A 23,979-nucleotide genomic window follows, 5' to 3' on the forward strand; every position below is an offset into this window, starting at 1 on the left:
ACAAAATGGAACCCAGCAGCAGTGTGAGGAGACCTGAAAGTGGCACATGGCAGAGTGTGGCGATGGAGACAGCAGCAATGGGAGGCCGTACAGGGACCCATGACACACTGTGGACCTGGCAGCAGCGTGAGGAGGCGGTACAGGGGCCCATGGCAGATTAGGGGCCTGGCCGCAGCAATGTGAGGCCCGTAATCTGCCAGCATCCTATGACAAAATGGAACCCAGCAGCAGTGTGAGGAGACCTGAAAGTGGCACATGGCAGAGTGTGGCGATGGAGACAGCAGCAATGGGAGGCCGTACAGGGACCCATGAGACACTGTGGACCTGGCAGCAGCGTGAGGAGGCGGTACGGAGGCCCATGGCAGATTAGGGGCCTGGCCGCAGCAATGGGAGGCCCGTAATCTGCCAGCATCCTATCACAAAATGGAACACAGCAGCAGTATGAGGAGACCTGAAAGTGGCACATGGCAGAGTGTGGCGATGGAGACAGCAGCAATGGGAGGCGGTACAGGGACCCATGACACACTGTGGACCTGGCAGCAGCGTGAGGAGGCGGTACGGGGGCCCATGGCAGATTAGGGGCCTGGCCGCAGCAATGGGAGGCCCGTAATCTGCCAGCATCCTATCACAAAATGGAACCCAGCAGCAGTGTGAAGACACCTGAAAGTGGCACATGGCAGAGTGTGGCGATGGAGACAGCAGCAATGGGAAGCCGTACAGGGACCCATGACACACTGTGGACCTGGCAGCAGCATGAGGAGGCGGTACAGGGGCCCATGGCAGATTGGGGGCCTGGCCGCAGCAATGTGAGGCCCGTAATCTGCCAGCACCCTATCACAAAATGGAACCCAGCAGCAGTGTGAGGAGACCTGAAAGTGGCACATGGCAGAGTGTGGCGATGGAGACAGCAGCAATGGGAAGCCGTACAGGGACCCATGACACACTGTGGACCTGGCAGCAGCGTGAGGAGGCGGTACAGGGGCCCATGGCAGATTACAGGCCTGGCAGCAGCAATGGGAGGCCCGTAATCTGCCAGCACCCTATGACAAAATGGAACCCAGCAGCAGTGTGAGGAGACCTGAAAGTGGCACATGGCAGGGGCATGATTCATGGCGGATTTAGTCAGTTGTGTCAGGAACTGGTGGTTTGAAATCCAGACTAATCCACGCCTGATTCATTTTCACAAACGTGAGTCTCTCCACACTTTGGGTGGACAGTCGTGTCCTCCGCGGAGTTACAATACCTCCTGCCGCACTAAACACGCGCTCCGATGCCACGCTACTGGCCGGGCATGACAGCCTTTCAAGGGCAAATTCAGCTAGTTGGGGCCAAAGGTCAAGTTTCGTTGCCCAGTAGTCAAGGGGATTGTCTACCTCGGTTGGCAGGGTGCTGTCCAAGTAGGCCCAAGCCTGTTGTTTGAGCTCCTGCTCCAGGTCCACCTGATGCTGCTGCTGCGGCTGGATAGTAGTTTCCTCACTGCGCTGGTGAAGAAAGCTACTCATCATCGACTGCAGACTGAGGCAGCCGCTGCTGGTGGAGCTGCCACTGCTCCTCCCACCCCTCCCCTGTTGCCATGGCAGCGGAATGCGAGCGCACAGGGCCCACAGTGTCTGAGGATGGACGTTGGCGCAGAAAGGCAGAGACCAACTGACTACATGGGTGGTTTTTATAGTACGTTATTTTGGCCTCCCTCTCAGCAGGTGTGAAAAAGGCCACCATTTTGGAACGGTAGCGAGGGTCCAACAAGGTGGACAGCCAAAAGTCATCCCTCTGTCTGATGGTTATTATTCTGCTGTCGCTACGCAAGCAACCGAGCATGCTATGGGCCATTTGTGCCAAGGAATGCGAGGGACTCCCTGCCTCCATCTCCACAGCATACTGCCACGGTGCGTCTGGGTCCTCTGTCTCCTCCTCCTCCTCCTCTACCAGATGCTCCTGCTCCTCCACTCCTGTCCGCTGAGTGGAAAAACCACCCATTTCACTCAATAATTCCTGAGCACCAATGTCCTCCTCTACCTCCTCCTCTTCTTCCTGTCCTGCCCCCACAGGGGTCATGTGGCGTTGAGATCTGTGCGCCACGTCTACCACACCCTGACCAGCCATTGTTAACAGCATTTGTTCCAGGACGTGCAACAGAGGAATGACGTCATTCATCCCATAGTCCTGCCGACTCACGAATAGCGTGGCCTCCTCAAAGGGCCTGAGCAAGCGGCAGGTATCACGCATGAGCTGCCAATGGCTGACATCGAAGTTACACAGGGGAGTACCTTTATCCGCTTGTAACATCAGGAAATCGGTGATGGCCTTTCGCTGTTCGTAAAGGCGGTCTAACATGTGTAGGGTTGAATTCCACCTTGTTGCAACGTCGCAGATCAGGCGATGCTGTGGAATTCCGTTCTGCCGCTGCAGCTCAAGGAGGGTGTGCTTTGCGGTGTAGGAATGGCTGAAATGCATGCAAAGTTTACGTGACATTTTAAGAATGTCTTGCAGTGGGATGGTGGATTTTAGGAACCGCTTGACAACCAGATTGAACACGTGAGCCATGCATGGCGCATGGCACAACCTTCCTTGACGCAGAGCAGACACCATGTTCTTTCCGTTGTCGGTCAACATGGTTCCGATTTTCAGTTTGCGCGGAGACAGCCATCTGTCGATTTCTCTGTTCATTACACTCAGAAGTTCCTCCCCTGTGTGACTACGTTCGCCAAGGCATACCAGGTGCAGCACAGCGTGACACCGTTGCGCCCTGCACATGTGATATGCCGGTCGGGTAATGGGACTTGGCACGGGGGTGGTAGAGGCGGACATCTTTGCTGGACCAGGACGTGCAAACGTGGAGGCAAAAGCGTCATGACCTGTCCAAGTTGCTGGTGCGGCTGTGCCGGCACCACGTTCACCCAGTGGGCCGTAAATGACATGTACTGTCCCTGACCGTAGTTACAGCTCCACACGTCGGTGCTGCCGTGCACTTTGGCAGAGACCGACATGCTCAAAGACTGGCCCACCATCTCTTCTACATGTGAATGCAGGGCTGGCACTGCCTTTTTGGCGAAGAAATGACGGCTTGGCACTCTCCACCGCGGCGCGGCAAAAGCCATCATTTCTCGGAAAGGTGCTGAGTCCACCACTTGGAAAGGGAGGGACTGCAGCACCAGCAACTTGGACAGGAGGACGTTCAGCTTCTGCACCGTCGGGTGCGTGCTCGCAAACTGTTGTCTCTTGGAAACGGATTCCAAGAAAGACTGCTGACGGAATCCGTGAAGAGGAGTAGCAGGAGAAGGAGCATCTGAACGAGCGGAAGATGGCAACGAACGACAACTCCCCTCAGCAGAGGTGTTGGAGCCTTGACTGGCTGATAGAGGGCGATTGACGTTGGGTGACGGAGCAAGTAACGGAGTGGGTGATGGAGCGGGGGCTGGGGCAGGCAGAACCGCCGTATCTTTATCACGGTTTTCCCAGGCCACCAAATGGCGACGCTGCATATGCTGACGCAACGCTGTAGTCCCAACATGGGCCCCCTGGCCACGCTTGACTTTCTGGCCACATAGTCGACATACGGCTACGTTTACTTCCTCGGGCGGCTTGACGAAAAATTGCCACACCGCCGAGTAGGAAACTTTGCCCCCGCTACTCCTCACTGGCTGACTGCTACTTCCTCCGTGCGCACCGGCACCACTACTGGCCGTGGTGGTAGGCTGCAGTGGAGCTGGTGCTCTACTCCGTGGCCGTTGCCTCCACTGACACCGCTGCGACCCTGCTGCCTCCTGGGCAACCCACCGACTGCTTTGCTCGCTGCCAAGCTGGCACCCTCTTCTCCTGATGATGCGGAAGCAATAGCCTGATGACGACGAGGCTGCCAAGTGCGATCAGCCTCATCATCATCAATTAGGGTCTCCGCCTCACTACTAGCCCCCTCGGCTGCGTGTGGGTCAGGAGACAGACCTGTCTCTAGACCGGCTACCGAGCCACTCTCCTCGCCAGTACTTCTTCGACTGGCTGCTGAAGAGGCGGATGTCTCCCCCCGTTCCTGACCGCCCTCTGTTAGCTCGTCCTCACTGTACAGTGGGGCTGAGCCCACAGCATGCGATACTTCGCTTCGTGAGGGAACACCAAAGGACAGGGGCAGGTAGAGGACACGTGATTTCAGTGGGCTTGCTCCCGGGCCATGCCAACTAACGGTTGTGTCTGACGTACACACCGACCGTTGGCTGTAGGTGTCAGAGGTGACCTGGGAAGAGGAAGACGACCGAGCCAACCAATCGATGACGGCAGGGTTGTCGGTGGAGACACGACCGCTGGATGACACCGGGAGCACTGGCCTCTGGCTGCGACTAGTGCTGCCTCGACCCCTTCCTCTGCTGCCACGTCTGCTCGCTCCTAAAACATTGCCTCCTCTGCCACTCCTCTGCGTGTTGTCTGACATACTCTTTAATTCAACGATTCTGTGTCCCTGAGTAACAATTCTGTGTCCCTGAGTAACAATTCTGTGTCCCTCAGTAACAATTCTGTGTCTGTCCCTGAGTAACAATTCTGTGTCCCTCAGTAACAATTCTGTGTCCCTCAGTAACAATTCTGTGTCCCTCAGTAACAATTATGTGTCTGTCCCTGAGTAACAATTCTGTGTCCCTGAGTAACAATTCTGTGTCCCTGAGTAACAATTCTGTGTCCCTCAGTAACAATTCTGTGTCCCTCAGTAACAATTATGTGTCTGTCCCTGAGTAACAATTCTGTGTCCCTGAGTAACAATTCTGTGTCCTTCAGTAACAATTCTGTGTCCCTCAGTAACAATTCTGTGTCCCTCAGTAACAATTCTGTGTCTGTCCCTGAGTAACAATTCTGTGTCCCTGAGTAACAATTCTGTGTCCCTCAGTAACAATTCTGTGTCCCTGAGTAACAATTCTGTGTCCCTCAGTAACAATTCTGTGTCCCTCAGTAACAATTCTGTGTCCCTCAGTAACAATTCTGTGTCCCTCAGTAACAATTCTGTGTCTGTCCCTGAGTAACAATTCTGTGTCCCTGAGTAACAATTCTGTGTCCCTCAGTAACAATTCTGTGTCCCTCAGTAACAATTCTGTGTCTGTCCCTGAGTAACAATTCTGTGTCCCTGAGTAACAATTATGTGTCCCTGAGTAACAATTCTGTGTCCCTGAGTAACAATTCTGTGTCCCTCAGTAACAATTCTGTGTCCCTCAGTAACAATTCTGTGTCTGTCCCTGAGTAACAATTCTGTGTCCCTGAGTAACAATTCTGTGTCCCTGAGTAACAATTCTGTGTCCCTCAGTAACAATTCTGTGTCCCTCAGTAACAATTATGTGTCTGTCTCTGAGTAACAATTCTGTGTCCCTGAGTAACAATTATGTGTCCCTCAGTAACAATTCTGTGTCCCTCAGTAACAATTCTGTGTCCCTCAGTAACAATTATGTGTCTGTCCCTGAGTAACAATTCTGTGTCCCTGAGTAACAATTCTGTGTCCCTGAGTAACAATTCTGTGTCCCTCGGTAACAATTCTGTGTCCCTCAGTAACAATTCTGTGTCTGTCCCTGAGTAACAATTCGGTGTCCCTGAGTAACAATTCTGTGTCCCTGAGTAACAATTCTGTGTCCCTCAGTAACAATTCTGTGTCCCTCAGTAACAATTCTGTGTCCCTCAGTAATAATTCTGTGTCTGTCCCTGAGTAACAATTCTGTGTCCCTGAGTAACAATTCTGTGTCCCTCAGTAACAATTCTGTGTCCCTCAGTAACAATTCTGTGTCCCTCAGTAACAATTCTGTGTCTGTCCCTGAGTAACAATTCTGTGTCTGTCCCTGAGTAACAATTTTGTGTCTGTCCCTGAGTAACAATTCTGTGTCCCTCGGTAACAATTCTGTGTCTGTCCCTGAGTAACAATTCTGTGTCCCTCAGTAACAATTCTGTGTCCCTCAGTAACAATTCTGTGTCCCTCAGTAACAATTCTGTGTCCCTCAGTTACAATTCTGTGTCTGTCCCTGAGTAACAGTTCTGTGTCCCTGAGTAACAGTTCTGTGTCCCTGAGTAACAATTCTGTGTCCCTCAGTAACAATTCTGTGTCCCTCAGTAACAATTCTGTGTCCCTCAGTAACAATTCTGTGTCTGTCCCTGAGTAACAATTCTGTGTCTGTCCCTGAGTAAAAATTCTGTGTCCCTCAGTAACAATTCTGTGTCCCTCAGTAACAATTCTGTGTCTGTCCCTGAGTAACAATTCTGTGTCCCTCAGTAACAATTCTGTGTCTGTCCCTGAGTAACAATTCTGTGTCCCTCAGTAACAATTCTGTGTCCCTCAGTAACAATTCTGTGTCCCTCAGTAACAATTCTGTGTCTGTCCCAGAGTAACAATTCTGTGTCCCTGAGTAACAGTTCTGTGTCCCTGAGTAACAGTTCTGTGTCCCTGAGTAACAGTTCTGTGTCCCTCAGTAACAATTCTGTGTCTGTCCCTGAGTAACAATTCTGTGTCCCTCAGTAACAATTCTGTGTCCCTCAGTTACAATTCTGTGTCTGTCCCTGAGTAACAGTTCTGTGTCCCTGAGTAACAGTTCTGTGTCCCTGAGTAACAATTCTGTGTCCCTCAGTAACAATTCTGTGTCCCTCAGTAACAATTCTGTGTCTGTCCCTGAGTAACAATTCTGTGTCTGTCCCTGAGTAAAAATTCTGTGTCCCTCAGTAACAATTCTGTGTCCCTCAGTAACAATTCTGTGTCTGTCCCTGAGTAACAATTCTGTGTCCCTCAGTAACAATTCTGTGTCCCTCAGTAACAATTCTGTGTCCCTGAGTAACAATTCTGTGTCCCTGAGTAACAATTCTGTGTCCCTCAGTAACAATTCTGTGTCCCTCAGTAACAATTCTGTGTCTGTCCCTGAGTAACAATTCTGTGTCTGTCCCTGAGTAACAATTCTGTGTCTGTCCCTGAGTAACAATTCTGTGTCCCTCAGTAACAATTCTGTGTCCCTCAGTAACAATTCTGTGTCTGTCCCTGAGTAACAATTCTGTGTCTGTCCCTGAGTAACAATTCTGTGTCTGTCCCTGAGTAACAATTCTGTGTCTGTCCCTGAGTAACAATTCTGTGTCCCTCAGTAACAATTCTGTGTCCCTCAGTAACAATTCTGTGTCTGTCCCTGAGTAACAATTCAGTGTCTGTTCTTGAGTAACAATTCACTGTCTGTCCCTGAGTAACAATTCTGTGTTCCTAAGTAACGTTTCTGTGGCCCTAAGTAACGATTCTGTGGCCCTAAGTAACGTTTCTGTGGCCCTAAGTAACGTTTCTGTGGCCCTAAGTAACGATTCTGTGGCCCTAAGTAACGTTTCTGTGGCCCTAAGTAACGGTTCTGTGGCCCTAAGTAACGGTTCTGTGGCCCTAAGTAACGTTTCTGTGGCCCTAAGTAACGTTTCTGTGGCCCTAAGTAATGTTTCTGTGTCCCTAAGTAACGTTTCTGTGTCCCTAACTCTCTCCCTCAATACAGCCAGGTCTGCCTCTCTTGAATGACTGGAGGCAAATGGAGAATTCTAAAATGGCCGCCATTTATAGCTCGACCATTACACAGTGCTGGCTGGCTGGCTGCTGATTGGCTAATGCGATCACATGTCATGAATGAATGCATTATGGGTCAGCGCGCCTTGTCTGCGCGCCTTCCCAGACATCCCCGCTCCGTCGCCGCACATGTCGCCGCCATTTTAGGAAAAATTTCGATTCGCGCATCCGAAGTCTGCTAATTTTCGGATTCGGCGTGAATCGAAATTTTTCTAATATTCGAAACGAATTCCACTTCGCCTACTTCGATTCGCTCATCTCTACTTATAATTCATATAACATAAATTGATGTCATGAACCATATTACAAGTCACATGGTTAGGACCCTTTGGCAGCGTGGTAATATACAAAGTATATTCATGAAAAGTATCATATCCCCTACAAAGGACTGTTTAGGGACTGATGTATGATAAACTCTTTTACCAGGCAAAATAACTGTAATTATCATTTACATATTTATAATGACTATATGGTGAAACAACATTGCAATGTCTACATGTTGATCAGATGCAAAAGTGCTTTATCCTCACAAAATATCCCATTGCCAAAAAAAAGGGTTTCTTAATATTGCTAAAATGTGTTTATTCAGAATCATTATTTTAGATACAGTATGTATGTGTTACAATGTAACCATATTCAAATGCTAGGGCAAAGCATGCAGATAATCTTATGTTATTATTCTCTGTGTATCATTATTTTAATTATGGACTGTTATGTACAAGTTTACACATCATGTAGCTAAGATCAGAAAGATAAATAATCATAAATATGGCTACCAGGCCCTCAAAGGCATTTTATGTTTTCAGGTCAACTAATATAGTTGAACCCTTTATAGAAAATGATTAATTTACCATGTAAAAGATAAGTTAATATAAAGGATGAGGTGTTATAGAAAATTCATTCTCCCTGAAAATCTGAATATAGAGATTTCTAGTCTCGGAGTGCCTCCCAATGGCCAAGGGAGCTAATGCTTGAATAGGCACGTAATTGGTTAGCAAACAAGTCCACCAATAAGAAATAAGGTTACACCTTCTGGGCCACCCCGGCTTTTGTTAATGTATTGTGTACAAATGAATATATGACAAGTCAGGTAGATAGGAAAGGATGACAATCACATCGCATCACCTGAAGGGGGACACACTTCATTGAAGCCAGGTCACACAACCCCAGCATAGTTAGATGCCACTTGGGGATGACCAACTCCACCCAGTGATCTGTAGCCATCTGAGGGTCTGGCCAGCAGTCATTTCAAAGCCTACACTCACATGTGGAAGGGTAACTATAGTTTCCATTTCTCTTATTGATTTTTCTGTTTTCAATAATTTTAAACTAGCTGATTTGCTACCCCATTAGACATCCTAAACACCTCAAAATTTGGTCATTTTAATTTGCCGTATTGGCATAACTTTAGATATACTTCACCCGGGAGTTCAACTATAGCAGGCTCACAGGCCAAGTTTGTTAGTTAAATGCAGAGCTTTATCTGGCAAAGTTTATAAAAAATAAGTTAGAATATCCAAAAGGGGAAATTAATTACTTAATTAAATCTAATATATATATATATATATATTCTACTGTAACAGATAATTTTAGAACCTCTTAGGTGCAAACACCTTGTTGTCTATGCATATCCCAATCTGACTGGTGTTTGTAAAGTGACTTCTGTCAAATAAATATTAATTTATTTTTGATAGTCTCAGTCCATACTTACACCCATCTTATCATGTTATTCAAGGATTTCTGCATGGTAAAATAACTCTGGAATAATGGAGTTACTGTAATTCAATTTCACAAATTATTTTTACATTGGAGGCACTGTTGTCCATGGATCAATTAAACGATCGGCATAGCTGACTGAATTAACCGTTCAGGCATTCCCTGACATACCAGACATTCAAAATGGAAAACAGAAAATACTGCAAGTCTAGTGCTCTGGGGACCTCTGCTAAGCACAAATCAGATGACAGAACATTTAGAAATGATCCCTTTACACACATTCCATGTATACATCTACCTCCATGTCATCACCTTCTACATCACTGCTCCTTCAGTTCATATTAGAGTATATATTGACAGGATTTTATTTGGCTCAGAACTACTCCTCTCTTTATATAAGGCCCCTTTCACATGCGCTAGATCCATTTTTTTCTCTTCCACTGATTTTCTGCTGAGCTGAGCTGAGCAAAGCTGAGTGGAGCAAGCAGATGACAGATCCATGTCCACTCTGCTTATGTAGACATGAACACAGCCTGCTCTGCTGTATGGGCAGTTGGATGTACAGTAAATGGACAAGCTGTCCATTTACACCTGACTTCCCTCCGATCCAATCTGGCCAGATGGAGGGGAATGTATCTTCTTCCATTTGTTTTGCTGGATGCGTTTACATGCAACTACCGATAGAGGAGAATGAAGGGTTCTCCTGAAAAAATGGACCTGATGGGACCTCTTGTATGAAAGGAACCAAAGTCAACTGATGTGCAAAAGCAGCGTGATGTTGCTAAAAAGCAGATCAATTGCACCTGTCAATGAATTATGAATGTTTTAAGAAGCATCTTAATCTCATCTGAAATGCAAGCAGAAAACAGCTGGAAACAAGCTGCATTTGTCCATCAACACAAGCCCTTCACAATAGGGCAGCACAGTTCTGCTCCACTCTAACATAATTTTGTGTTGTTTGCAGGTTTTCATATTGCCCAGAGGATGTACGGCTGTGAGCTGAGAGATGACGGCAGCATAAGGGGGTATAATCAGCACAGATATGATGGGAGAGAATTCATATATCTGGACACGCAGAGGTGGATCTGGATCCCGATCATGTATGAGGCTCAGATCACCACACAGAGATGGAACAGTCCAGAAGAGAAAGTGGGCGAGATATGGAAGAATTATTTTGAGAATCAATGTGTGGAAGAACTTAAGCGGATTATCGAGTGTGGGAGAGAAGATCTGGAAAAGAGAGGTTTCTATATCCCTTTTTACCTTTCTACACTCTATATACAGTAGAGGTGATTGACTTTAAGTAATAATAAACAGAGAAGTGTTAATCACCATAATTCAGTCACATAAATCATATACAGTTGTGTTCAAAATAATAGCAGTGTGTTGAAAAAAAGTGAATAAAGCTCAAAATCCTTCTAATAGATTTTATTTCCATACACACAAATGCATTGGGAACACTACACATTCTATTCCAAATCAAAACACGTAGTAAAATATATCAAATTTGTGTTGTTCCTCTAAAAAAAATGGAAGAAAAGTGAATATTAGACTGTTCAAAAAAATAGCAGTGTTTGTATTCTTCTTTACAAACTCAAACATTCACTATATAAACTGAAAAATGTTTGAAGATTTTGCTTTCCTTTGAATCACTTAATGAATATTTGGTATTCCAGCCCAGGATGATTGGACTACATTCCACAGTTCTTCTCTATTTCTTGGTTTTGCCTCAGAAACTGCATTTTTGATGTCACCCCACAAGTTTTCTATTGGATTAAGATCCGGGGATTGGGCTGGCCACTCTATAACGTCAATCTTGTTGGTCTGGAACCAAGATGTTGCACGTTTACTGGTGTGTTTGGGGTCGTTGTTTTGTTGGAACACCCATTTCAAGGGCATTTCCTCTTCAGCATAAGGCAGCATGACCTCTTCAAGTATTCTGATGTATTCAAACTGATCCATGATCCCTGGTATGCGATAAATAGGCCCAACACCGTAGTATGAGAAACATCCCCATATCATGATGCTTGCACCACCATGCTTCACTGTCTTCACAGTGTACTGTGGCTTGAATTCAGTGTTTGGGGGTCGTCTGACAAACTGTCTCCGGCCACTCAACCCAAAAAGAACAATCTTACTTTCATCACTCCACAAAATGTTGCGCCATTTCTCTTTAGGCCAGTCAGTGTGCTCTTTGGCAAATTGTAACCTCTTCAGCACGTCTTTATTTCAACAGTGGGACTTTGCGGGGGCTTCTTGCAGATAGCTTGGCTTCACATAGGCGTCTTCTAATTGTAACAGTACTCACAGGTAACTTCAGACCTTCTTTGATCTTCCTGGAGCTGATTGTTGCCTGAGTCCGCGCCATTTTGGTTATTCTTCTATCCATTCCAATGGTAGTTTTTTGCTTTCTTCCACGTCTTTCAGGTTTTGGTTGCCATTTTAAAGCATTTGCGATCATTTTAGCTGAGCGGCCTATCATTTTCTGTACTTCTTTATATGTTTTCCCCTCTCCAATCAACTTTTTAATCAAGGTACGCTGTTCTTCTGAACAATGTCTGGAACAACCCATTTTCCCTTTAGAATTTCAGAGAGAAATGCACTGTAACCAGCATGTACAACATTTGCTGCCTTCCTTCCTTAAATAAGGGCAATAATTGCCACCTGTTTTTCAAAGAATGAATGACCTCACTAATAGAACTCCACACTGCTATTATTTTGAACATGCCCCTTTCAATTAGTGATTCAATTACACACAATCAGCAGCATGCATGTCATGACTGTTGGGTCTGTTGGATTTCTATTACTCTACTACACCTGCTAGTAAATTATTTGCCATGTAGAAATATCATATCTACCAAAAACAGTGATTGATCAGGTTAGTGATGTCTGACTGCTATTATTTTGAACACAACTGTACTTGTTCTGCCCGCAGCTGTCTGGAATGGGTCCAGAAGGTCTGCCGGGAGTGCAAAACTTGCTCTGTACATAAGTCTCCTCTTAAGAATACCACAACAATGACTATCACCACCTCTTAGCCCCTTGAGCTGGTCACAATGAACTTTTTAACAATCTCTAGCTCTCCCTTGGGGTATTGTTACGCACTAGATTTCTTCAACTATTTTACCAAGTTTGTGATGGTAGTTCCCACCAGGGATCAGACATCCCCAACCACAGCTAAAATGATTTGGGAGCATTTGGGGCAACCCTAGACCAAGGCCTAAACTTCAAGGCCGTAATTATGTCATAGCTGTGCCACTTCAGCGGTATCAGGAAGTCACATACAGCCCCCTACATCTATAGGGTAATGAAGCTTGTGAGCAGTTCAACCGCACCCTACTGGGTATGCTATGGACTCTTGAACGAGGGCACTGAGACAGATGGCACCAACAAGTGGGGGCCTTGAGATGGGCCTACAACAATACCGTTCACTGGGCTACTGGTCACATGCCCTTTCTGATGATCAGATGCTATAGTCCTCCAACTGGGCTCCCCTGAAGATGTGACATCATGAACACCTAGTACCTGGGCGCAGGAGCACTGGAATAGGCTACAGAATGCCAAGCAGATGGTGTTGGATAGGCAGAAGAACTTGGCCAATGACTCTGTCCTAGATGATCTGCAATTATGACCAGGGGACCAATTGTTGGTGAAAAATTCCTTTTGAGTTTAATGACAACCCTTCTCACCAACTCCAGTGTATGGTGTGATCTAAGAAGGACCTAGTCCTATTAAGAGATGTCTCTATCGTAACCTCCTGAAGCCTTGTGTGCTAACTGTGTGTGGAGACTGTTCTGCCAAACCAGCCGGATATTAGGAGATAAATAATCCTGTGGATCTCCCACCTGTGCAGGAAGTCCCCGTTAAATGGTGTTTGCCTCCTCTCCTGATATGGAAACAGGAAGCCCCAGTATAGCCACTATGGATAGTCTAGCTACTCCTGCAAATTCCACAAACTGTCCAGAATCAACTGAAGATTCGGACTTGGACCCAGGTGACGAAGATATGGAAGGCCCAATTAACCGCCACCCACCTGTGGTCTCGGAGTTACAGCCAGAACAGGATTACCTGCAACCTGACTTCCTAGAGGACACTGTTGCTCATTGACCTTTGCTGTCTAACTGTGGAGCTTCCTGCAAGATACCCTGATTACCGGTATGTTGTTTGAACTTGTACCTTGTACCTGGGCATTATGAGATAGAAATGTTGTGCACTGTACATACTGTGGCAAGCTGTGTGTGTGGCTAGTTTGTGGTACCAGTGGAAGTGGCTTAAAGGGTATGGTTATGTAAAACCTACTATGGTTCAAGAGTGTGTAACACAGAGTGCAGGAATCAGGAGTGTGTGATGCACAGTGTGCAGAGGTAGGAGCTTGTATTGAACTGACTACAGAGTGCAGAGGTTAGGAGAGTGTAATACACAGATTGCAGAGGACAAAAGCAACTAATGCACAGGTTGCAGGGATCAAGAGTGTGTAATACACAGAGTGCAGTTGTTAGGTGTGTAACATATTGCAGCTGATTTACTAAAACTGGAGAGTGCAAAATCTGGTGCAACTCTGCATAGAAACCAATCAGCTTCCAGTTTATTTTTTGTCAAAGCTTAATTAAACAAGCCAAAGTTAGAAGCTGACTAACTACTTTGCACAGCTGCACCTGATTTGAATGCAGGGGTCAGGAGTGTCTAGCATACAAAGTGCAGGGGTCAGGAGTGTCTAGCATACAAAGTGCAGAGGTCAGGAGTGTGTAAACTCACAGCGCTCAGAGGCAAGGAGTGCAGCATGCTGTAGTTTTTTAAATGTACATGAAATCACCACAACGATGTAAACTAGGCTGATTGAAATATAGTTTTTTTTCTTGCATATGCATTCATACTGTGTTTAACCACTTCCCCCCAGGTAGACTTCATATGACATTCTTGGAGGGAATGAGTTCTACCGGTTATAAGCTGGCAAAGGGCATTTTAGCAAAAGTGATTTGAATGGCTGAACAGCCACACGATCACTTCTTCAGGCAGCAGAAGGGGCTCCCCTTCCCGCTGCTGTGGGGACTACTGTGACTGGCAACAATGGCTGCACTATACAGAGAGAGGGGAACTGACATTGTTCCTCCTTCTCTGTGACCCTAGAAACCGGAAAGGATTTTGTCACTTCCAGTTTTGGCTCTTTGTTTACCTGGTTAGCTGCCAGGAAAGCAGCCCATCTGTCTTTGATCGGCTGCCTTGGAGGCCAGAGGAGAGATTTGGGGTCTAATAGACCCCAGATCTCTCCATTAACAGGACCTGTCACGGGCCATGCTGTCACAAGGGATGTTGTTAATGAAAAAAAAAATTAAACAGTGTAAAAAAATGTTTTAAATAAAATAAAGAATAAAAAGAAAAGAAATTAAAGTGCCCCCTTCCCCCTATTCTTATACGCACATGCAAACGCATACATCATTCCCGTACACATATGTAAACATTGATTGCACCACACTTGTGAACATCAGAGCAAGAGTAATAATTCTAGTACCAGGCCTCCTGTGTAACTTTAAGCTGGTAACCGGTAAAGGCATTTAAATCATTGCCTATGGAGATTTTTAGATGCTGCAGTTTGGCGCCGTGACATGCCATGGGCGTACGCAATTTTAAAGCATGATATGCTAGGCATTTATTTACTCAACGTAACATCATCTTTTATGTTTTACCTAACAATTAGGCATTTTATTGTTTTTCTGTGCAAAAAATTCAGTAAAGTGTATTTTTTTTTTAAATTGCGTTTGACAAACCTCTGCAGAAATACCATGTGACATAAAAATGTGCAACACCCATCATTTTATTCTCTAGGGGCTCTGCTAAAAATATATAAAGTAATTTTCTAGCAAAAAGCTAAAAGATAGATATTTACATGTTTGGTTTGTGAAAAGTGTCAGACCTGCTCCAGTAGGCAAGTGGTTAAAAAAGCCTTCAATGGCATCTGGTGTAAGCAAGCCCTGCAACCACTGCTGTGTACTATATATACTATACAGTAAGCCCTCTCCTGTGCAGCCCCCCCAATACTAATGGTGTATATCCATTATAAACATTGATTACATTTGTCAGTAGACCAGATATATTGTTTTCTCTCTCTCAGTGCGTCCAGAGGTGAAGGTGTGGGGCCGTCGTCAGTCGGATGATGTGACCAGACTTCATTGCCTGGTGTACGGGTTTCACCCCCGACCTGTGGATGTGAAGTGGATGAGGAATGGGGAGGACCATGTTCCTTCAGATGAAAGGACTCCAATTCTCCCCCATCCTGATGGCACCTATCAGATCAGAGTCAGTGTGGAAGTGCCAACCAAGGAGGGAGACACTTACTCCTGTCATGTGGACCACAGCAGCCTGGAGGATGTTCTCCCTGTGACATGGGGTGAGAAGTTATTATTATTATTATTATTATACAGGATTTATAAAGTGCCAACAGTTTGCACAGCACTTTACAATATAAAGGGAACCAGTACAGTTACAATTCAATTCAACACAAAAGGGTTAGGAGGGCCCTGCCCCTGAGGGCTTACAATCTAATAGGGAGGGGCAAGTGGTAAAAAAGGTAAAAACTGTGAGGGATAAGCTGATGGAAGGTCAGGGTGAGAAATAACTAGGGAGTGAATGAGTATCTTGGTGGTTTAATTGGTCAGAAGGGGCATATTTTGGAGATTTTACAGAGGTGAAGTCTACACACTTTGGTTAGGGACTGGATTTGTGGCTGAAAGGACAGATCAGAATCCAGGATTACAGCTAGCATCCTGGCATGAGGAGGGGGACTGATAGTTGGATAGTGCTACCCCAAAAGACCCGCTGGATTGTGGCCCTTTTCCCCCACACAGCACCCACAGCCAGGCAACAGGAATTTTCCACAATCTCCAAATGACTCAAGACAACAGTCTAGGGTTTTTAGTTTAAGTTGTTTATTTTGAGAACAATGAACTCGGATAGGGTTTGGGGTACATGGGATACCCAAAACTTGGGGAACTGTAAACTCCAAACAGCAAATGAGGACTTGCTAATGTCTCTGGACACTCTAATCCAAACTGAAGAACTGAACTGCAACAGTGAAAGCGATAATGCACCAAAAGCAAAGCAACAAAGTTCCAAACAAAGGCAGATTGAAGAGACAGCACTTGGTTGTATTGCACCAGGCTGCTCTAGGCCAAAGATAGAGATATAATGAGGTGCTCCTGGCTGACTTGCTTGGCATTTAAGCTTTCCACTGGTCCCAGACATGTATTGCACTTCACTGTCTTCTCTTTTCTTTGAGTGTATGGCTGGCATGTACTCAGTCCCCTTTTTTAAGGCTTCCCAAGATCCAGAGTGGCTGCTGTCCTGGCCTTTCTGTTGAACAGGCTATACTGGCGTTGCTTTGGGTCTGAAGCTAAGTCTAGCTGAGTCTGGGCTGAACGAAGACTAGAAGCTTCCCACATCTTTCTCTCTACTGCCCCAGCGGCAGAGCCCCCAACACAGGGGTCTCCTCCAGACGACTGGACCCCAGACTCTGCACATAGACCACTAGGCTTCTGAGTATGTATGTATTTATTTATTTCAGGTACTTCTATAGCGCAATCAATTTACTCAGCACTTTACATATATATTGTACATTCACATCAGTCCCTAACCCTCAAGGGGTGTACAATCTAAGGTCCCTAACTCACATTCATACATACACATACTAGGGACAATTTAGACAGGAGCCAGTTAACCTACCAGCATGTCTTTGGAGTGTGGAAGGAAACCAGAGTTCCCAGAGGAAACCCATGCAAGCACAGGAAGAAGGTGAGTTGTTTCCCCACCTTTTGGGTTCTGACTCCCCAGGCATTAGGAGAAACTCCATAAATATTCAGGCTGCAGCCTCTGTCCCACTACATAGTTACATAGTTACAGTTAGTTTGGCTGAAAAAAGTAAAAAGTCCATCCAGTTCAACGATAAAAAAAATTAAAAAGTTATAATCCTACACCCACAGTTGATCCAGAGGAAGGCAAAAAACCCAGCGAAGCATGATCCAATTTGCTCCTGCAGGGAAAAAATTCCTTCCTGATCCACTGAGAGGCAAATGGATATTCCCTGGTATTGTTATCTTCACATTGTTGCTCATCTAAACCTTTATTTTTCAGGGATTTGCCTTTTTGTTTAAAGCTCATTTAAAACTTTTAACAGGAGTGTCTGTGTTTTAGGGTGCAGATAGGGGTGGGTCATCACAGGTGCAGAGCAGAGGGACCCAAAACAGCCAGTGGCTCCTTCAGAAGTAGCACCACAAAAGTACTTTTTTTTTAATATGATGGACATTTGTCTTTTTTGTATCCCATATCACTCACATGTTGTGTTTTCTATTTTTCCGTTTCAGATCCCAGTGCAGATATTAATGAAATACCCATAATTATTGGTACTGTTCTGGTCGTGGTGATTATTTTTGCTGTTATTGGAGCCATCATTTACTGCAGACGCCAAGGTAATGTATACGGCAGGTGATACAAAGAGACCAGAGCTCTATTTACCAAATAGGCACCAGGCACCAGTGTTCATTTTGTAAATGAAAATATTTTGGTCATAGTTTTCATCAGCTGCATGTTTTTAGTGCCGAAAATTAAACAAACATAAAATTCAAATTAACCGCTTTCTCGCCACCCTATAGCAGATATACTGCTACAGGATGGCAGGTGTGCGCAAAATCACATATATATACTGTATATATATGTGGTTTTGCATTTCCGGGTGGGGGGCGTGCGCGAAGGGGGCATTTGCGAGCTGCATGTGCGCCCTACCCACACCGCTATTTGCGGCCGTGGCTGTTAATCTCCAGGTCGGATTACTCGCCGGCACCCGGTGATCGAGCAGGATTACCAACAGAGGGAGAGAATTGTATGTAAACAAAACAGTTTTCTCCCCTGTCAGCTCCTGCACACTACTATGCATGGCTTTGCATAGCAGCCATACAAAGCAGTGTGCTTACATTGAAGCACAAACACATATCACACAGTTAACCCTTTGATCACCCCCCATGTTAACCCCTTCCTGCCCAGTGCCATTAGTACAGTGTCAGTGCTTTTTATTAGCACTGATCACTGTATTGGTGTCACTAAGGATGTCAGTGACACCAAGTCAGTTCCCGCCGGTGTGAGAATGCCCGCTGCAGTCCTGCTATAAGTCATTGATCCCCGCTATTACTAGTAAAAATAAAAAATGAATCCCAGTATCTATACCACCATTTATAAATGCTATAGCTTTCATGTAAACCAATTAATTTTCACGTATTGGGATTTTTTTTTAGCAAAGACATAGCAGAATAAATTCTGGCCTAAATTTATGATGAAATTTGATTTTTTTTTATTGTTTTTTACTGGATATATTTTATAGCAAAAAGTAAAAAATATTGTTTTTTTCTCAAAATTGTCGATCTTTGTTTTTTGTAGCGCACAAAATAAAAACCGCACAGGTGATCAAATACCACCAAAAGAAAGCTCTATTTGTGGGAAAAAAAAGACATAAATTTAATGTGGGTGCAGCGTTGCACGACTGCGCAGGTGTCATTTAAAGTAACGCAGCGCCGTAATGCAAAAAATGGCCTGGTCAGGGAGGGGGGTAAATCCTCTGGAGGGCAATAGATGAAAACTATGACGGAAATCAATTGCAATTTTCATCAACAAATCAAAACGGAATGAAAATATGAGGCAGGTAAGTTTACCTACCTGAGCTTTTGCTTTCTTTGAAGCTCCGCCTCTCTGTTAAAGCCACAGCCCCCTGACGCTGTCGGAAGGCTGGATTGGCTGAAAGATGCAGCTCCATCATTCCTTTCCTTTTGCTATGTAGTTCCACCCATTACACTCAATCACACTATCTCTTTAGCGCCCTCCTCTGGCCTTTCCTAAATCAGCAACAATATTCCATCCCCAGCCTATAATAATAGCACATTAACGGTTAAATATGTATTCCACTTGTAGCGCTACCACCTTGGGGGTTGCTGCTGAATTTGGGTCCCTCTATAGTCCTGCACAGCCAGTCAGTTAGCATTTTCCACACACGCGTTCATCCACAGTCTAAAATATGATGACTAAAATTCTACTAAAATTAAAATGACATTTTAGTCAAAGAGCTATGGCTAAAATTACATTGAAATTTGAGGTTGCAACCAGTGCAGCTCATTAATTAGGTCAGTTCAGTGTACTCAGCTGATGCTAGTCTGGTGGCTCCATCTGCCTTTCAGAGAGTAGAGAATTCCCTGGAACATAGGTATAGCTATGCAGATGGTCGTATGAATATTTATGCAGCCCTGGCCAATCCCAGGGAGCAGGACCCTGAAGGCTGATGGGAAAATGCCTAAATACTCTGAGAAAGTGGGCTTCTAGGTCTTTTCCTGCAGAGGATCAGTCCAGTCTGGAGGGATGCTGCCCTCCAGGGCAATGCTGTTCATGAGGCCTCAGGTGGGCAACCTGAGGGCCTGGATGCTGAATCTACAGAAGGCTGACTGAGGGGCTGTCTGCTGAAGGTCTAGATTGGTATCATTGGAGAAAGGTGTCGCTTGGATAGAGGAAACCAACTGTCCCTGGACATTTTGTGAGTACAGACTGCTGTAAGAGATCTTAGAGACTTGCCAACTGTTGCCAACCCTTATGTGTTAGAGCTCTTGTGACAAACACAAGGCCTGCAGGTCGATTCTGGACCACCAGGCCATTTCATGTGCTTTACACCACGGCATCCGACGCTTTGCATTGCACTTGGTGATGTAAGGCTTGGATGCAGCTGCTCGGCCATGGAAACCCATTCCATGAAGCTCTCTACACACTGTTGTTGTGCTAATCTGAAGGCCACATGAAGTTTGGAGGTCTTTTGCTATTGACTATGCAGACAGTTGGCGACTTCTGCGCACTGTGCGCGTCAGCACGCGCTGACCCCGTTCTGTCATTTTATGTGGCCTACCACTTCATGGCTGAGTTGCTGTTGTTCCCAGTTGCTTCCACTTTGTTATAATCCCACTAACAGTTGGCCGTGGAATATTTAGTAGCCAGGAAATGTCACGGATGGACTTATTGCACAGGTGGCCACCTATCACGGGACCACGCTTGGAGTCACTGAGCTCCTGGGAGTAACCCATTCTTTCACAAATGTTTGTAGAAGCAGTCTGCATGCCTAGGGGCTTGATTGTATACACCTGTGGCCATTGGAATACCTGAATCACATGATCTGGAGGGGGTCCCAATACTTTTGGCAATATAGTGTATCAGTGGGGCGTGTAGATAAATAAAAAAAAACAACTTTTAGATGTGTTTCTTAATGAACACAATGTTCAAGGCTATTGACAATGGTAGCAACACACACACACACACACACACACACACACACACACACACACACACACACACACACACACACACACACACACACACACACACACACACACACACACACACACACACACACACACACACACACACACACACACACACACACACACACACACACACACACACACACACACACACACACACACACACACGTACGTCTTTATTCAAACTCACCCACTATATAACATACGTAGCATCTGTTTCCTGCTTAGTGGTGACTAAGTCTGTGACTTAAATTTGTAGACTTTTCCTCTACTGCTCATCCTCCTATTACTGACAAGAACTAGAGGGAGAGTCTACAAATCTGTATATCATGTAAAATGCTAGAAATATGGTACAACAAGCGTGTGAAAACTAGAAGAACTCTTCAGAAATGATTCTTACAGTGGAACTTCACTCTCTCGATCAGCATTGGTTATGTGTCATCCTTATGCTGCCAGCTTTACTAAATAGAAAGGAAAGTATATCAGATTTACTTGTTTTAAACTTTTTTTTTTTATTTGTTTACACTTCAATTGCTTCCTTAATTCCAGGACTAGGCAAATGATGTCATACATCCCAGGAGACTTAAGGAGGGGAGGAGGGAATTGCTGAGCTAAGCTCACCCTGCTCTCTGTATGCCTGAGTTAAGGGCAGATGGATTCCATGAAGTAAATGCTACATGAATCATCTGCCCTTACTGAAGATGGTTGCAGTCAGAAATCCTAGGGAGTGGTTTTCAAAGTGATTTCTCAGCCAAATTAAAGTGTTACTAAACCCAGGACCCGGCATCCACTATATCTGGTCTTCCACAGTACACAGAACATAGAAATGCAATTATTTTGCAATTACAATGCAGAGGAACAACCTCTTAAGTTCCACAGTGAGTATAACAAGCATGCTTTACTGTACACACAGACTGATTTTACTATTGTGGGTTTAGTAACACTCTAAGCATGGAGACATGGAGTTTGCTTTGAATGACAAAAATAGATTAAATATCCTTTTTGGTTTGTGGTGCTCAGATACAGCGTAGTTCTGCTTTAAGAAAATATTATGATAAAAATTTAAAATATTTTCACACATATTCCCATTTGTATTACAGAGATTGTGCCCTGCCGGAGGAAAGGTGACAGCCAAGATGAAAGTTCCAAAGTCTCAGCTATTAGAATGACATTTGTCATTTTTATTTGAAGATTTCTATTAACCGCTTCCCCACCACCCTATAGCAGAAGTATTACTACAGGGCGGCAGGGCTGCGCAAAATCATGTGTGTATATATGTATGTGTGTGTGTATATAGATGTGATTTTGCATTTCCGTGCAGGGTACCTGTGCCACCATTGGTGGCTACAGCTGGTCCAGGTCACCAGGTCCTGGCTGGAGATTTCCCACCGACACCCAGCAATTGCCGAGGACCACTGACCGGGGAGAGGTCTGTATGTAAACACAGATCTCTCCCCTGTCAGAACCAACATGCTGCTTTGTATTGCTCTGCATAGCAATACAAAACAGCATGCTTCCCTAGTAAACCTCACATAGCACACTCTGTAAAAGAACACACAGTGAACCCTTTGATCGTCCTAAATGTTAACCCCTTTCTGCCAGGTGCCATTAGTACAGTGTCAATGCTTTTTATTTTCACTGATCACTGTATTAGTGTCATTGGGATGTCAGTGTCAGTTAGTCAGTCCGCCCCCCCCCCTCCCATTGTTAGAATGCCCGCCGCAGCCCCGCTATAAGTTGTTGATCGCCGCCATTATTAGTATAACAAAAAAATTAAGTAGAAAAAATCGAGTATATTCCATTTGTAGACACTATTACTTTCACATAAACCAATTAATTACACGTATTGGAATTTTTTATAGCCAAGACGTGTCGCAGAATACATTTTTGGCCTAAATTTATGACGAAATTTGATTTTTAAATTTTTTTTACTGGATATGTTTTATAGCAAAAAGTCAAATATATATATTTTTTGTTTATAGCGCAAAAAAATAAGAAAGCTCAATTTATGAGGAAAAAAAAGGACATAAGTTTCATCTGGGTGTAGCGTTGCATGACCGCGCAACTATCAGTTAAAGTAATGCAGCGCTGTATCGCAAAAAATGGCCTGGTCAGGAAGGGGGGTAAATCCTCTGGAGGACAAGTGGTTAAAGTGCAACCAACCAATAAAAACTGTCTGTCTTTCCAGGATGGCGGCCGGTGATTTATACTTATCGATGGATCAGCAATCAGCAAGGAGTCTGAACATATCCAGCCGGGTCTGCTCTGTTGGCTCTCTTGTCTTGTCGGTTTATTCTGAGCTCTGGAGGTCAAAGTGAACCTGTTCTATTTAGCACTTTTTTTTCACCCCTTCATGATGGAGGGAATAACAAATCCTAAAGACTGAACACAGTTTTGCAACTTGGACATGTGCTGGTGAAAGTGTACATATCATCACAACTACTTCATGTATCCAGGAGAATTACGCCCCTTTCACACAGGCGGACCGTGTATACATTCTTCATCCTTCCATTGACAGATGAAAAATGGACAATCAGATGTGAATGGGCGATCTTCCATTTACATCCTCTAAGATCTGATTTTTAAAATGGATCATAGCTCTATATTTGTTCTGTTAAAAAAAAATTAAAAAACACAGAAGTGGACCAAAACTGATGTAAACGGACATACGGTCCATTGTTTGCATTGGTTGTTAGGAGCCGTCACCTGCCAGCGTCCTAACAATCAGCGACTCATCTGTTAGCAGGGATTCCAGAATGACAGCTGAATGTAAACAAAAATGCCAGGCTGAGCTACAGGGGGGGGGGGCAGTGTGTGCAAATAGAGCTGCAGTGTGTACAGTGGGGGGGGGGGCAATGTGCACATACAGGTTCCCTCTCTTGCCCGCTCTGAATGCAATTGCTGGCTCCTTTGTCTCTTGAACACCAGAGATCTTGCCATCATTCAGATTTGCCAGTGAAGTAGAGAAAGGGGCGGGTGATCACTGATGTCATTGGGCGACCCCGGCCCTTTGTTTACTTTAGCGGCGGGGCCGAATCACAGCGACATCTCTGGTGCTTCACAACATCCCCTCACTGTGAACACCGCTCCTCTCCACTCCTGCCCCCCTCCTTGCGCACACTGCCCCCCTTGCCATAAAGAGGACGTGTCACCTATATGCTATCATGTAGGGGGCTATTGGTCCCATATGTGATAGCAAAAAAACATGTTAACAAAAATCAAATAAAAACACAAATACATTTAAAGAGGCACATTAAAAAAAAAAAGGTTTGAGCCCCCGCCCCCACATACCCATGTGTGTATATGTATACAAAAACTCATGCGTTGGAGCGCCTACCTACAAAACGATTGCTCTACACATGTTATATATCACCGCACACGCCAGAGTGA

General features: G+C 45.1%; 1 protein-coding gene across 1 annotated transcript in view; it reads left to right on the top strand.

Moving 5' to 3' along the window:
- LOC149440898 (class I histocompatibility antigen, F10 alpha chain-like) overlaps positions 1-23,388 on the top strand; it is a 33,903-nt gene extending 10,515 nt beyond the window's left edge. Inside the window, exons 3-6 of the mRNA XM_089658016.1 lie at positions 10,221-10,499; positions 15,366-15,641; positions 17,611-17,715; positions 22,778-23,388. Of these exons, the coding sequence (XP_089514142.1) occupies positions 10,221-10,499; positions 15,366-15,641; positions 17,611-17,715; positions 22,778-22,833 (716 nt within the window). The 3' untranslated portion in view covers positions 22,834-23,388. The remainder of the gene's footprint in view (positions 1-10,220; positions 10,500-15,365; positions 15,642-17,610; positions 17,716-22,777) is intronic.
- Positions 23,389-23,979: the final 591 nt, after the last annotated feature.

Source organism: Staurois parvus, unplaced genomic scaffold (assembly GCF_062004578.1).
Source record: "Staurois parvus isolate SC_StPar_1 unplaced genomic scaffold, SC_StPar_1.0 ptg001049l, whole genome shotgun sequence".
In the NCBI taxonomy this organism is placed as follows: Eukaryota; Metazoa; Chordata; class Amphibia; order Anura; family Ranidae; genus Staurois; species Staurois parvus.